Consider the following 15,241-nt stretch of genomic DNA (forward strand, 5'->3'; position numbering starts at 1 on the left):
GTGTCGTCTTTCTCTTGATTATTTGTTTGTGTGTGTGTGTGTGACACAATCTATGAGGCGCAAAATTTCATAATCGAATTGAGATCGCATAAAAAAAAAAGAAAGATCGTGTGCGTCGGCCGGGAATCGAACCCGGATCAACTGCTTGGAAGGCAACTATGCTGACCATTACACCACCGACGCATGTACTAAAGTACTCGACGCTAGTAAACGGCTGGAAATGGCTGGAAATGCTTTGGAACAGTATTATCTTTCTTATCTTTCCCATGGCTTTTAAGCCATAAATCGAAGAACGAATAAATCCGCGAGCAACAAAGACTTGATGTGTAGTAAGCCGTGACTGTTGTTGAAAAGAATCATAGTAGCCTAAGTTTAGCGTAAATTACTATCCGTCTTGCATAATAAGTGCAATGCAGAATAGACGAATTATTTCATAGAGCTGCTGCTAGCGAAGAGACTCGTGCGATACCATTTATAGAAGTCATCCCCAGGCACACTCTTAAACCTCGATCTTGCATAAACCGATCGCTCACGAACGCCGCGTCTTACGTGTCTTATCCCAACAACAGTGGCCGGCTTTCATAATCATCTCCAAACCTGAGACAGGAGGCCACTACCTTCTGTGTTTCCTCTGCGTAATGCCTTCCGGCCCCAAAAGCCTAATTAGCATCCGCTGCTGACAAAGTAGCCGTTGTCGAAACGTGACAAGAAAGTGGTCCCGGACAACCCCTTCCCTTGTCCCCTTTTCCTCCTCTTTTAGAGGAGCCACGAGGCACGGCATCCGAAACATAAACAACCGTAATTAACGAAACGCGGTACCAGGCCAGACCAGGCCACCAGTGTCACCGGTGTCACCAGTGTCAAAGAGAAGGGCCAGCACCACCAACACCACCTCGGGGAGGGAAGAATGCCTTTTAATTAATGAACATTACCGGCACCGGCATCAATGGTACGGAACGCGCCCAAGACCGATGTTGATGTCGCCCAAAATCGATGAATACGCCCGCAGGGCGTTCCAGACGGGTGGCCCTATCACCCGGCTGACTCACGCGACCGCAAGAACTGCAGCTAGCCGCATACGGTGGTGCGTTTTGAGCGACCTTCGCGCCACCATATGGTCCCGGTCGTCGCCGAGAATCGCCACCATGTTGTTGTGCATGCTGCACGCGTTCGCCGTCGTCGCGAATTCGGAATCACCCGACAATGTGTGACGGTGCGCCACGATGCACGATGTGTGTGCGACCCTGACGGCATCGATCGGACGACCGGATCAAGCGACCGATCGAGGTTCCAGCTCTCACGGCACGTTCTCGTCGCGCGATCACCACCACCACCATCACCGGGGTTGGTTGCGGCCGAAAATCCCACCGTCCTCGCGTCGTGAATGCTGATTCCGGCTGAGTAATTGGCGGTCGTGGCCGGCCAGTGTCGACGGACACACGGCACAAAAGGTACGCGTTTCGTTTTGCTCCAGTTTGTGGCTGGCCCAATTAAAGCCAAGATGATCAGTCAGACAGTTGATCGGGTTGTGGGGAACCCGCGCGATGGTAAATGATACACTCCAGAGCGCATACACCGGCTCACTACCAGGATGCTGGACCGTTTCAACAGCATGTCCTGCAGTGGAAGTCGATCGCGAAAGTGAGATTTCTGGTGTCCGTGTCCCCGGGGAGGGAGGTGATTCTTAAAGATAGGGTTCTCCATTGTTTGATTACCATCCGTGGACGCCATGTCCACGCCGGTCGCCAGCCGCCTTAGTCCTTCTCCAGGTGTCCAAATTACCTCGCATTGTCTTTCGCATTGCGACTGCCACGGTTCTGCCTGCAAACCCGCTACCTGTCTGGGGCGCCCTGAAACTGTTCAGATTCGGCCATTCGGCCATTCGGCAACCTGGCTAGCTGGCTGGCTGGCTGGCTGGATGGGTGACCAAAAATGTAAACAAAAGGAAAGGTCAATAATAATGATCGATTAATAAAAACATGAATCAAGCGTGGTTCACCTTGAACTGGAACTGGTCCGCGAAGGGTTGCCGTCCCTTTCTGGTACCTCGAACGTCCCCGTGAACGCTGCTCACACGCTGTGGCCGCCGTCGTCGTCGCCGTCGTTGCCGTCGTCTGTCGCCTTACGCAATCGCCGTAGCGTCTCTCTTTGCGCAGCACTTCGCGTCGCTGACGCTGTCGGGCAGCACTCTCGCCGCTGGTACGCTGCTTCTCTCTTAACCGGACCGGAGCCGGGAGGGGGGTTGGCAGCCGATCGAAGCGTAAATCAATGCTCGAACCGATACAGTGCGTACCGTTGTTCCTTTCCTCGGTACCTTTTTGGGATCCCTCCTTTCAGCAGAATAATGGTCGCGACTTTGCTCTCCGTGCAGAGTGACTCGTGTGGGTCACTAAAAAAAGAATCTCGATGCCCATCCGTTAAGTACATCATTTTCGCAAAACGATGGTCCCCGATGAACGGGTGGTCGGCGTGAATTACGGCATAATTATGAATCGCTTTGCGGACCGCGAGCTGCTTTCACGAACGGTTGCTAACCTGGATTTCGTCGTTTCGTGTTCCCTCTAATTACAGATTCGAGACTTACGGACGAGACAACGCTGATAATTGCCGGACGGAAGCGCCTTGGATGCGTGGTATGCGGGAACCGGGCGTTACCGGGCTACGCCATGGGCACCGCAGTTACGGTGAACATGGCGGAGCTTAAGGAGCATCTGTTCGTGGACGACAGTGTGTGTGTGTTCGTGTTTGTTGCGTGTGATCTGGATATGTGCGTGAAGTGATCATAGGCCCTTCTTAGCGTAACCCTTAATCCAAGAAGTGACTAAGCTGCAGATCTGAAGATCGATTAGTAAGCAGCTAGATTCCGGTACAGTGCAAGTGGCCCCTAGAGGGGTGTCCTTCTAAGGACACCACTCCGAATTGCGTTCGTGTGCGTGCGTGCATGCGTAGTGTAGTGGCTAGTGGCCATCGAACCGGGTGTTTGGACGCACCCGCGCCTCCACGACGGGGTATGGCTACACGAATTGAGTTCCCTCGGCGAGGGACAGCAGTGCAGGTGGTGGTGAGGTGGCACGTGATGCAGGTGCTGTTGGTGTTGCTCCTGTTCCAGACCGTCGCCGTGCGGCACGGCCGGACGGCCTACGCGCTAACACCGACGGTGCAGACGACCGGACAGACGAAGATGATGCTGAAGGAGAGCCTCCTGATACCGTCGATGGATCCGGAGAAGGAGGCCAAGGCAATGTACGAGAAGGCACTGCAGCAGTACGGCATCTACGGTAAAACGCTGAAGGAGATCTGCAAATCGTGGGTCACGCTCGGTTGCCAGTGCACCGGTACCAAGGAGGAGGTCGCACTAGCCTGCCGTGGCATCGGTCTGGAAGCTATCCCGGACGATCTACCGTCGGAGCTGGTGAAACTGTGAGTATCTTTGACCGAGCGTGCCCTTAGTCCTCCATTATTGCGTGTCGGGAACCAGTTTTACCGGGGATCCAGATTACAATTCACCGAGAGGGAGGGAGAGAGAGAGAGATAAACTTATGCTCCCGATGTAGAGTCCGGAGTCCGTTTCGAAGAGCTTAGAACGTCCTTCAAACCGAAGCGACTGCTGATGACATTATCTTATGATAATGTCCACTTGACATGACATCCCTGAGCCACTGAGACGGTAGCATATCATGTCTGTCAGCTCCAACCTGTGGCAATCCCAGTGGCTGACTTCTCGATCGTCTACCATTAGGTGGGTCAAGGTTTGTTTTTGTCGCTGCTGCTGCTTCTCAAACGTCTCTGTTTCTGATTCGCTCAATCAAGCAAGCTATTCTACGTTTCTTTGGTTCTTCACTCGTGCATCCTTTTCGATTCCTTGCCTTTTTCCTCTTCTGTTCATTCAACACGAATCCAAGCGGGACGTCCTAATCGGGCGCACGAAACTCGAAACGCCACCAGCCAACCAGCCAGGGGGTACCCGATGCGCTAAACAACAATGCAACGAACCCATTTTTCACAACATTTACGCTCAACACTCGCCTCCTCCTTAGCCGGCTGGCGGTTCGCGATGTTGTAATGTCGCGACACCGCATGTCGTCGTCGTCGTCGTCGTCGTCGTTGTTGCTTCTCGCCTTCGCGCCGCTGGTAGGTAGGTAGGTGACTATTTTTAAACACGAACCGAGACACAATTCAGCGGTTCAACGTCACCTTGTCACCTGGATGTGGGGGGGAGTGGTGGGAGATGGTGCGATTGGGGTTTCTGGTGAGAAATCAAGGCGAGGAGGGGGACGACCACCACCGGCGCACACGCTGGATGAACGCCGAGGTGTCGGCACTGCACTTCAGTTAAGATTTTGTGGGTCAACTTCGAGGTAGGGATAGCTGCGGTGCATTTGATTTCGTGAGTTTAACCTTCGTGCTAACCCGTGATGCGAGTGGAAAGGCGCCAGATCGATGAGTTGGCTCCTGCCATGACGTCAAACATCTTATCGTGGAGAACCGGGAATGAGTATTCGCGATACTCACTATACGAGACGTGGCTGTTTCGAGCTGCATGTCCTAGAATTTTAATAAAAATTCTAAGTAAGCAACAGTTTAAAATTAATGAAATTACCAGTAAAGTTATGAAATATCCCGTGTAACAGCCGATTTGGAATGCGGAGTATGTTTTAAGACATCCATAGGCTACTATGATTTTTTTTTCAACAATAGTATGCTACATATGTAACTATTTGCGATTCTATCGATCACTCCGATTAGGAAACTGTCGTAATTAATTTGTAATTGCCTGGAAAGGGTTCCGGTAGTCAAGACGTCCACCACGCATCTATTTATTTCTTTTCCCTGACATGTTTATGCAACTCTAGCTTCGTGTCGAATGCTTTTCCTAGCTCACCCTTACCTATTTAAAGATACTTGATCAACACTAGCACCTTAACCGGTGTGCGTTTAGTATTATGATGTTGAAAGCTATCGGTGCATGACCGCAGCAAGGAAAGTGGTTCCGTTTGTCGCAATTTCTTTCTGCATTCATTTGCAATTTCCACTCCTGTTTTTTTTTCCCGTGGCCCTGGATTCAACTGCAACTCTTCAGTGCCAACGACAGCGTTACGCTCGATGGTACAAGATGGCTGCCCTGGGGTTCGGCCCATGCTCGAACTGGTTTCGATTTCTAATTAGATACAATAAAGTTGTAAATAAATCAATTTATAATTTCGATTAATATGTTGCCCCGCACCGATAAGCCTCGTCGCTTCTAACCGGGACGAGCCGCAGCAACCGATCGAGGAGAGATTCATTTTTTGCACATTTTACTGCTTCTGCTGCTGCTGGTGCTGCTGTCCCAGGACACGGTACGGTATGGCCTGGCACGACACGAGTGGATCTTGTCCTCCAGGGCGCCCGGTTGAACACATTCCGACGATCGTTACATTCCGAGAGGTTTTCTTCCACTTTTTTTTATGCGTTCGCGATTCGCGTTCTTTTTTTTGCGTTTTACCAGACCAAACTAATCAGCACCCTCGGCGCCAGAGTGGTGTCCTCTCTTCGTGGTTTCGGTGAGCTTAAGCGATGGCACGGACAATCCGGTTTGAATCCGGTGTGAATCCGGTGTGTATGTGTGCGCGCTGGCGCTCAGTGGTTCCGAGGCAATCACACTTGAACGCGGACAGAATCGCCCTGACAGCCGATCCCAGGCCGATGGACACGGGTCACACGACTACGGATCAGAAGCTGCACCCTGCACGCCGCACTTTTGCGCTTTTATGATTGACAGCTGGATGGCGGCCACGGTGTCACGATTATGCCGTCGGAATGCCAGGGCTGGTCAAGGGCTAGCAAAAGGATCAGCCACCCTCAGCCGCTCGGTTCGACGTGGATGGAATTGGCACTTTCCACACTCGATGCTCGGTGCTCGGTGCTCGGTGCGCGGTTGTGTCGTGTCATGTCCATGTGTCGATATCGCAGCGCAGTGACCATTAAGCTGACAAAGCCTTGTCGCAACTCTTTAGGGTACGCGGTAGGCATTCACGTCCGTAGGACACTGGAGGGGGGGAGGCGGCATCGTGCGAGCGTCCCTTTCATTCGCTTAATGCCTTTGCATCGCGTCGTCGTCATCGTCGTGTATCGAATTTCGGGAAGTCGAATCCGGGAATGGAAGTCCCAAAATGGCAGGGTCGACACTTTGATAAACAAGTTTTCTGGCTGCAGCGTCTGCTCGGGTGCGGGGGATACACTAAACGGCGATGGCCGAGGACCGACGAAACAGTGGCGCTTAATTGCTGGCATGACATTTAATTGACTGTTAAACGTGATATGATTTATGTTAAGCATTTCATTTGCTTTTTATTCTTTATCTTACCGTACGGTAGGATGGACAGGTCTTTTAAACCCGTGGTGGCCACTGGATGCCAATTATATTGCAAAAGTTGGCCAGATGGTCGAATGGAGCATTCCAGGAAAAAATGATGAATTATACAGTACATTTCAATATCGCTTAATTACTGTATCGGCGTTGGACACTTTCTTACAAATTGTTACCAAATATGGAAGGTAATATTGTCTGTATATTTCAGTACAAATTAATCTCGAAATCAACAGATGGTCTGTAATATGATCTACATTTGAAGAGAAATCCGTTTTACTAAAGTTAAACATTCAAAACTCAAGTATACTGCTAAAATATAAAAAGAAGTGTTTAAATAGAACATCAAGTATCTTTTCAACGATTTTGAACATTTTTGCAATCGTTCTATAAACTTTTTGCGTCTTAAGAACATCGCAATAGATCGAAATGAGCTCATTTTTAAATCCGATTTACTCTCTTAACCTCCTTCTCCGTAACGCCACCAGCAGAGCAATGATGATTAGTGGCGTTCAGCAACTCGAATCGGCTTACAATATCCAAGGTAAACCGTAAGCTGCTCCTGATCGCTTACCAGGTACTAAACTAAACAACTTTATGGCTCCATTCCGAGCACAGTCGAGCAAAGCCCCGATTAAACCGATTTGCCGTCGATGTCGATTCGCGAATCCGCGATTCATCGTCATCTCTTGCCATCTCGTACGGCGTCGTACGATGCGCTCGCGAATGGCGACGCGTCCCAAAAAATATTTACGATCACTCCCGAAGTGACAGATTTGGATGGATGAAAAATGATGGACAGTGGGCCGCCCGGCCGGCACCAAACACGAATCCAACACCGATCGCCGTCGTGTCGTCGAGCTGGTTGAACGATCATCATTATGGGGGTTGAAACATGCCATTACCGAACGCCATTTCGGCTCGGAAATCGGAAAACGGGAGTGCACCATTCGCCGCGTGTGTGACACTTTCGTCACACACCACCGCCGTGATCGTGAACGACTGTCGTGCGAATTTATGCTCTCACTCCAGTCGGCACGATGGCGCGTCAGACGATGTGATGTGAGGACGATTTGCTGCTGCCGACGTCGCTGCGACGAACCTCACCAACCTGCTGCATTCAATATTATAAATATGCTTTAATGCGCACAATAATTGCATCCAGAGTGCACAATAAAAAAGAAATATGAGTCGCGGTGGTGGTGTTGTGGTGGTGGCGTGCTGGGCAGACGACAAATGGTTGATGCCGGCGCATTCATTCCGGTGGCGCGCGGTGGTCAACAGTTGGAGAAGAAGACGAAAAAAGGTGATTCCCGCCAAATTACGTGATTATTAATTTTATCTGATTTTTTATTCACGAATTTTCGGACGAGTGACACTGACGTGCCCGGACTGCGCCATCGACAGCTAGCCAGACAGCGCAGCCAGTCCCAGCTTGTTGCCGATTTGTGATTCCCGACGGCTGCAGGGTGCTGCAGCAGCTGCATCGATGAACTTATGGCCCTTCCTCGGGGTGTGACCCGGCAGGTCACGGTCCACGAATGTCACGAAAAGAGAAAGATAGAGAGAGAGGAAGCGTCAGTGAATATGATGCACGCCGCTTCATTTAACCTGTCGCTTGCGCCTGAATCTTCCAATCAATCCCGCCATTCCATCGCATTTCGCGTTCGCCAGAGTGTTTCTATAAATTATGTGCAATTATTATTAATGGAAAAGATCCGTTTTCGGTTGAGCGAGCGACACCCCGTCGTGTTATGGTCAAGTTTCATTAATTTTCTGCTGCTGCTGCTGCTGCTCGCCACACAGTTAATGACACACTTTGCGGGATCACTTATGCGAAAGTCGGGTCCATCCGCGTAACGATACGGGCGCATTTGTATTATATTGCTGCATTAATTCTTTTCCCGCCGTTCCCTAGAGTGGCCCGACCATCGACGTCGGCGAATGTGCAATTAGGCGACATTTGGTGCGATTTACGGCCAGCCAGGATCCGCACAGACAGGGTTTAGCAAACAAACCACCGGCCCGGTCCGGCATGGCCATTTTGGTAACCGATCGACCGACCGTTTACTTTTTAATCATATTTCTCCGATTCCGGACTGATTGATTTATTTAACGGCGACCGCCTTTTAGATGCATGGATCCGGTTTACAATCTGTCTCGAGAGCGCGGGGATCGTTCAGACCATTAAGCGACAAATGGCGCTCTCTGGATGGGGTTCATGCGAAACGATACTGATTTAGTGTGACAGAGAGAGACAGTGCACTCGGGAGCACCATTATTGGGTGCGTCTTGCAGGTTGTAAAGTGCTTTATAATTGTGCGAAAATTGTAAACTTGAATCGCCTTCTGTCCCTCATCCTTATGATCGTCTGAGGTGGTCTTTTGACCTTCTGACCGCTCGCTGCAGGATCGTCGGGATTGGGAACGTGTCAAGGGTGCTACGCGTAACCCCGTAAATGACTTCTAGTTCATGACCGTCCACTATGCCGACTTCCTTTGTTTGAAACCGTGATTCTACAGCTCCCAGTATGACCCCCGGTGGTATTCTGTCGGGTTGCCAAGTTGAGAGTGGCCCCGATTTACGGTGCGAAATGTTCCAACCAAAAAAAACAACCCCCGAAGTTTTCCAGTTCTATAAATCGAAGCAAAAGTGCGGCAACAAAACAGTCATGTGAGGCCAATAAATTGCCGCCGAATAAAAGAAACGAAACGAAACCATTATGTGCCCGTTGCGAAAAACGAATCCGCGAGCGCCGATTGACGCTACCAAGCAGGCCGCAGATGACCAGGAATGGACCGGGTTGCTAGATTTACTGGTCAGCGCCTTTGAACGGGGGGAGGGCCCCCAGGTCTGGTGTGCCTGTGTTGATATTGATTTCAGTTTTATTGCTAATAACCCGTTTCATGTCCATCGCCAAAAAACTCGGCACCAGAAACCCGGGGGCATGGTGCACATCAGGCCCCACCGAATCCGGAGAAGTCCGCCCGACGTCCATTGATGTCCGTTACAACCGTCGGCGACGACGGCGGCGACGGCTACGAGGTGGATACCGGATTCGGGAATTATGATGTTTTTCTTTCGCAGTTTATTGGCAGATTTGGAGCAACGCCTTGCAGCTGCCACATACATGTACACAAGGCATGTCCGATCCGACCCGATCCGGCACGTCCGGTTCACGTTCGTAGGTGTGCACCTCAATGTGGCACCTTTTTCTCGTCTGGCCAGTATTTAGTCTTCCGAGAAAACGAACGAACCGGCAAGAAAGAAAAGGCCATTCGATTCGATGACAACACAAACACACACACACACACGCACGCACGCACGCAAGGTTCACACAAAGCAGGCGCTGGCTTACGTTGTCTGGTTTGCGTACCAAGGGGCGTACCAAGTATCCAGACACTCCAGATTCAAGATATCCTTCTTTCCGCACCTTCTATTTCTGTTGTGCTACGTGTGTGGTTTCGTGTTCGAAATTTTCCGTAGATTTTCCATGTGTCGCACGCCATCGTCTGAAGCGCAGAATGGATCCCGAGGTTCGAGCTGATGAAGTTGGTTTGACATTTCAAACGAACATGTCCCCCCGGTGGTAGAATGGTTTGATAACCTTTTGGCCCCCGGAGCTGAATCGAACGAGTTTGTTGGTCAGCACCATTCCAGCATCCCGGGACCGGGTAGGGGGGACAGTGACAATCGACAAACTGCTGACTCAATGCTCGGAGGAGTAGTTTACAATTTGTGTTTAATTGACGTATCACTCTGCAACCCGGTGGTCCGCATGTGAAACGGAAATTCAAATTAAAACTTTGTCTTTCCAGGAGGATGCTGATCCCTCGAGCTCAATCGGATCAGTCGGTAAGATCTCGGATTCGGAAGCACCGCCGGTTTGAGTGTTTCCCATTACCATCGATGTGATGCAGTCATTCGGTTGAAGGTTTAATGGTCGTAAGCGAGGTACTGGGTGCTTCCTTGCTAGATAGGACAGAGAGAGAAAAAGAGAGAAAGAGAGATAAACAACGGATCTGCAGAATAATAATCAAAGACCACTGCATTCCGAAAACCGCTCTACGATCCGATCCAAGCATAATCAAACCGTTTTTATGGTCGATCCCTTTTCAATCCCCCCTCCGCATCACCGGTACGTCCGGTCCGGAGAAAGTGTGTCATCGTTTGTGTGTAGTGGGCGAGTGGTGCTGCTCCATGCTGCTAACCTAATTACGCAATCGAAGCTTCTGATGCTACAACAGCATGTCGAAGCGATGAGGTTCTGCACCTCCATGCTCCAGCGCCAACAGTTTGGTTTGTTCGGTTCAGGCCAGGCCAGGCCAGGAATGTAGGTTAATTTCCTTTTGTACACTTTCATCCGTTAGTCCCATGCATATTACAACATCAGCTCTCGCCCTCGATCCGACGGTCACGACGACGAAGACGACGACGACGACGACGACTACGAGGAGGTTCTGGCCTGTCCTTCGACGCCGGGATGTCTTTACGAGTTTTAAAGAAACTCCGGAGAAGGAAATCCTTTCCGTGGTGATGGGATGTGCACACACACGCACACAGCTCGAGCACACTGTCCGGAGAAGGTTCCGGATCGGAGCGATTTCATTGAAATCGATTTCATGCTAAAGCCACTCCCGCCGCCAGCCTCCCTACCAAGGGGCCAACCACACGCTTCCGTTCGGAGCGCTGGTCGCAGCATCAGGTTCCTGTTGCATGCCGGCCAGGTCCAGAGCCGGGAAAGTGGAGCAAGTGACTCAACGCTTCTTTCGCAAATCCTTACCAATCGTCGCATTGTAAGATATTGGAAGGGCAAAGAGCCGATGCAGCGCTGGAAACCGATACTGGCCCGAATTGCATCTCGAGGTTGCTGCTGCTGCTGCTGCTTGCAGTTGCAGCTTCAAATGAAGCTGCATCGGAGAGACTCCATCGGAGTGCCCGGGTGGTGGGGAGGTGCACCATAAAACCCGATGAAATATAACACTAAAACGCACATAAAAGTTTAATAACAAATGCGAGAGATGTCCTGTGCAGTGGCAACGGGGTCCCGTGATCGAACTTTTATGCTTCGAGCGACCGCGCGACCAGCGACGTGGCTTCTCGCACCCACTTTGCACGGGTGTGCGGGTGAAAATGATAGTCAGCGCGTCAGCCAGCAAGCCAGCAAGCGAATAATGTTATTGGAAGGACGGTCTCTGGTGGTTGGTGCTCTGGTCGATAAGGAAGAAGTGGCTGCACAGTAGCCGCTAGGCAAAGTCCTTCACAGACACACACACACACACACAGGGCGGGACAGCGAATCTCAAAAGTTGGTCCCTTTCGCCCCGTTCTGGGTTCTCTCGTCCTGTCGTGAAGGACGAAACAATATAAACGGAAACTTCAGCACAATTGCTTATCGAATTGCCGGTGCTGTTCGGGGCTGGTGCGATGCGGTGCTAATGTTGGCAACCCTACGCGTATCTTCCGTCCGTTCGTCGGGATATTAAATTTAAAATTACTTCGATGCGATGCTGTCAAGAGCGTGGTGGTGGTGGTGGTGGTGGTGGTTGGCTGGCGGCGATTAACGGAGCGATCAAACCGAATGGTGCAAGTACATGAATAGTTGCACTCTGTTTTTATGCTCTTGCTCAATGTACTCGCGAAGTGGTGGCCACTGCTGATCGGTTTGTCTGGTTGGATTTGCAAGCTTTCCGTTTTGTTTCCTTTTTTGTGTCGCTGTTGTTTCACTTTACGATGTTGATTCGGATTGTTTTTCTTGTCGTCGTACTTTTTTTGCAAATCGTAATCGCAGATCCCATAGGATGATCGCTTTGTGGACAGCTTCCAGTGTGTTTGTTTTGGCGATTGCATATTGTTATTGCCCTTTTGTTGGACCACTGGATAGAGATGATTCGTTTCTAACAACAATGTGTCATCGACAGCCAAAAACCCGAGCTGCTCATCTTCATCGGATCACACACACGCACACACACACACGCACACACACATACGCACGCGCGTGTGGATGGTCTAGACACTAGCATCAGCATTATGACGTGAGACAGACGGGACAGACAGCATAAAACATTAGCATTAATGTCCTGAGCATTTCAGGGCACGCTTCTGGCGCGATGCGTCGCCCATAACGACGCGCAAAAACACATGTAAATTTTTATGTTTTAGCTACTGTCTCGCCTCCAAACCCTCTCCTCGTTGTTTAGCAACGTAGTGATGCCATCTACTGGGGGGGGAGATATGCGTTAAAAAAAACGGGAGATCCAAGGAACATTCGCTCTGTTCGCAAAAGCTCCCGGGAAAACACATCGCAGTCGGCCATCACCAGCAGCCCGTGTCTGTCTTCGGGCGTAACTCCTAGACCCAGCATCAGCATCAGCGAATGCATCGGTGAAGGCGAGAAGATAAGACGAAAATGGCGAGACGCGCGAGGTGCGCGATATGTCTCGCCCCCGGCCAAAAATCTGGTGCGGCGCTCTCTGACGCTGCTAATCATCGTCATAATCTGCTGCTTGCCGCTGCTGGCCACACACTCACACATAAAACTCGTCTGGCTCATCAATTCAATTAGCTCGCCAACACTCGCGAGGGCGGCTCCTCCTGGGCGGTCTGGACGCGCGACCAAAAACAAAAAGGACAAAATTAGATGCCAAAAGAAAGTGAAATCAGAGATCGCCCAATTGACCACGACACCCACTAACCGTGACGTGGTGGCCAATGGCGCGGTGCAGCGGATTTCGAGGGGACGGGGGACTAGCCAGCGTGTCTATCAACCGTCTGCTGCTGCTGCTGGTGGTGGTCTGCTGGAACTTTTAATTATTGTCAGGCGAGCGAAATCACTGGCTAAGACAGAGCATTAGCCGCCGATGTTATCGAGTAAATGTGTCTCCCGAAATGTGTTTGTCCCATCCCAATTCCTGGCAGCACGGATTCAGCGGTCCTGGCGAGCGGCATAATGGCATGTTTGTGGCGGTGAATGTGCGTTCCGTCTGGGTGGCATAAATTGTGGTGACTCGTCCACCAAGTCCCAGACACCACGTCATACACACCGGTAATCCTTGAGAAAGGCAGTAAATCGTTCGGTGACAACGTGGGTCACTCCTTTGTGGCCCCAAGACGCGGTGCACGGTCATGTAGTGCACTGTAGGCAGGCTACAGCAAAAAGGGTCGAGTTCTTGGAGGGAGTTTAAAAGTCTGTTAATTCGTAATTAAGATGTAAGCAAAACAGTTCCCGAGTTCACTTACTCGGCGCCTCGGAACAACAACGATCGAAACGTTGTCGGCAATTAATAAATGGGGGAAAGGGGGTATCAAAACGCGGCTCAAACTAGGCCGCGGCCAGGCCCTGGGGGGTGATCGCTGCCGAAGATAATAAAACATTGTTTACATTCGCGGTTATCTCGTTCGTGATTACGCAGGATAGTTAGCAATGCGGGAATCGTTTTCGTTGCATTAATTTGTTGCCGATTTATTTTGGCTCGTGTCCAGGTTTCCCCTTCAAAAGAGATAGTAGCTCTATTGAAACAAATTAAAGATCTCATAATTAGCATCATTAAATATCGAAAAACAATCTACATCGTCTGTTGGTTTGCTAATGCGCCAAAGATGAACTGTTGGTGCTGCTGCTGCTGGTGCGGGGCGAGAATGACTGTCAATGACTCATGAGGTGACCACGACACGTAACACGCATGATGTAACGTACGGCGTTTGTTACGTTTTGCTTAATTAATTGCTCAGCATAATGTCCTTGCACCGCCTGTTGTCGACCGCCTGGCTGATGAAATGTGGATCAGTTTATCAATCAGAAAGCACCTTCCCGGGCACGCCGATATGCCGAGCTCTCTCTCCCTTGAACCCTCGGCTCGGCGCGCAACACAACACGAGATGGTAATGTGCTGATAGAGTAGAAATTAAAATTTATGGTCAATCCGTGAGGCCGGCAACAGCAGCGCTCGCACATTGTCTTTATGAGGTATCGTTAATGAAATCTCATAAAACGATTTTGCAGACCAACACACACACACTCGGACACACACGCACACAGGCCTAGAGTTCCCGTTAACGAGTCCAATTACTGAAATCGGCATTTCACCTCTCACTCTCGGGAGTCCCCGGGGGTGTCCAGCGCGAAAACTCGAATGTTTTATAGTCCCGTTCCAGGGGCGCAAGTCGCTGCGTCGCAGACCGAACCGCAGACGATTGCGTGTGCCAATTCCGTTACGAGCTGCGGCAGCCATTTTTTTTATGGTAGCCTCCGGGATATACAAACGCTCTGCTGATGTTGCTGCATGTATGTTGCATCCTGAATGGGCTGAATGGGGCTGGCCATCGAATGCCATTGCAAACGAGTGGCCGCGCGGCCGTAGCTGATTTGTAGCCAGCCAGCCAGCCAGCCAGCCAGCCAGCCGGCCAATGCCGGCCCCTCCGGCTATGGAGCGGAACGATTTGCCTCTGATTTAGGAGCAAAACTTTATTGCCATCCGACTTGCATTAATCTCGAATGCATCATTTAGTGCAATTGCTAATGCGCACAATGTTGTTTGCCAGCCATTGGAGGAGGGGGGGAGGCACCTCCTTCTCTCCTTCTCCTTTTTGTTCGCTCGCAACGGGACGTTAAATTTGTCCCAAATCCGGTCCGGGCTGCGGACGATTGGAGTAGATCAATTACATCTTTTCTCCATCGTGCCTATATCGTTGGTGAAGGCAGACGGTGGCGGGGTTTATTTATGCTTCCCCGCGTACCCCGGGGGCCACCGTTCTCGCCGAGCAGCGGTTCCTTTTGTGGGTCATCGTCGTAGCGAGCTTGTATGGTGACGACGGTGCTATGCTGCTATGGCCACTGGACACACCGAAATAGGAAATATTTTGCTCATTAAAATCCAAGCCAACAAGCTCACG

At 50.7% G+C, this 15,241-nt stretch overlaps 1 protein-coding gene and 1 non-coding gene across 2 annotated transcripts in view; one reads left to right on the forward strand and one right to left on the reverse strand.

The window, feature by feature from the left end:
• Positions 1 to 15,241, forward strand: part of LOC125948500 (leucine-rich repeat-containing G-protein coupled receptor 5) — a 91,927-nt gene that overhangs the window by 31,551 nt on the left and 45,135 nt on the right. Inside the window, exon 3 of the mRNA XM_049674637.1 lies at positions 2,572 to 3,420. Coding sequence (XP_049530594.1) covers positions 2,942 to 3,420 — 479 coding nt within the window. The 5' untranslated portion in view covers positions 2,572 to 2,941. The remainder of the gene's footprint in view (positions 1 to 2,571; positions 3,421 to 15,241) is intronic.
• On the reverse strand, positions 112 to 183 carry Trnag-ucc (transfer RNA glycine (anticodon UCC)). The gene has a single exon. It is a non-coding gene; the product is annotated as a tRNA-Gly (tRNA).

This window comes from Anopheles darlingi, chromosome 2 (assembly GCF_943734745.1).
Source record: "Anopheles darlingi chromosome 2, idAnoDarlMG_H_01, whole genome shotgun sequence".
In the NCBI taxonomy this organism is placed as follows: Eukaryota; Metazoa; Arthropoda; class Insecta; order Diptera; family Culicidae; genus Anopheles; species Anopheles darlingi.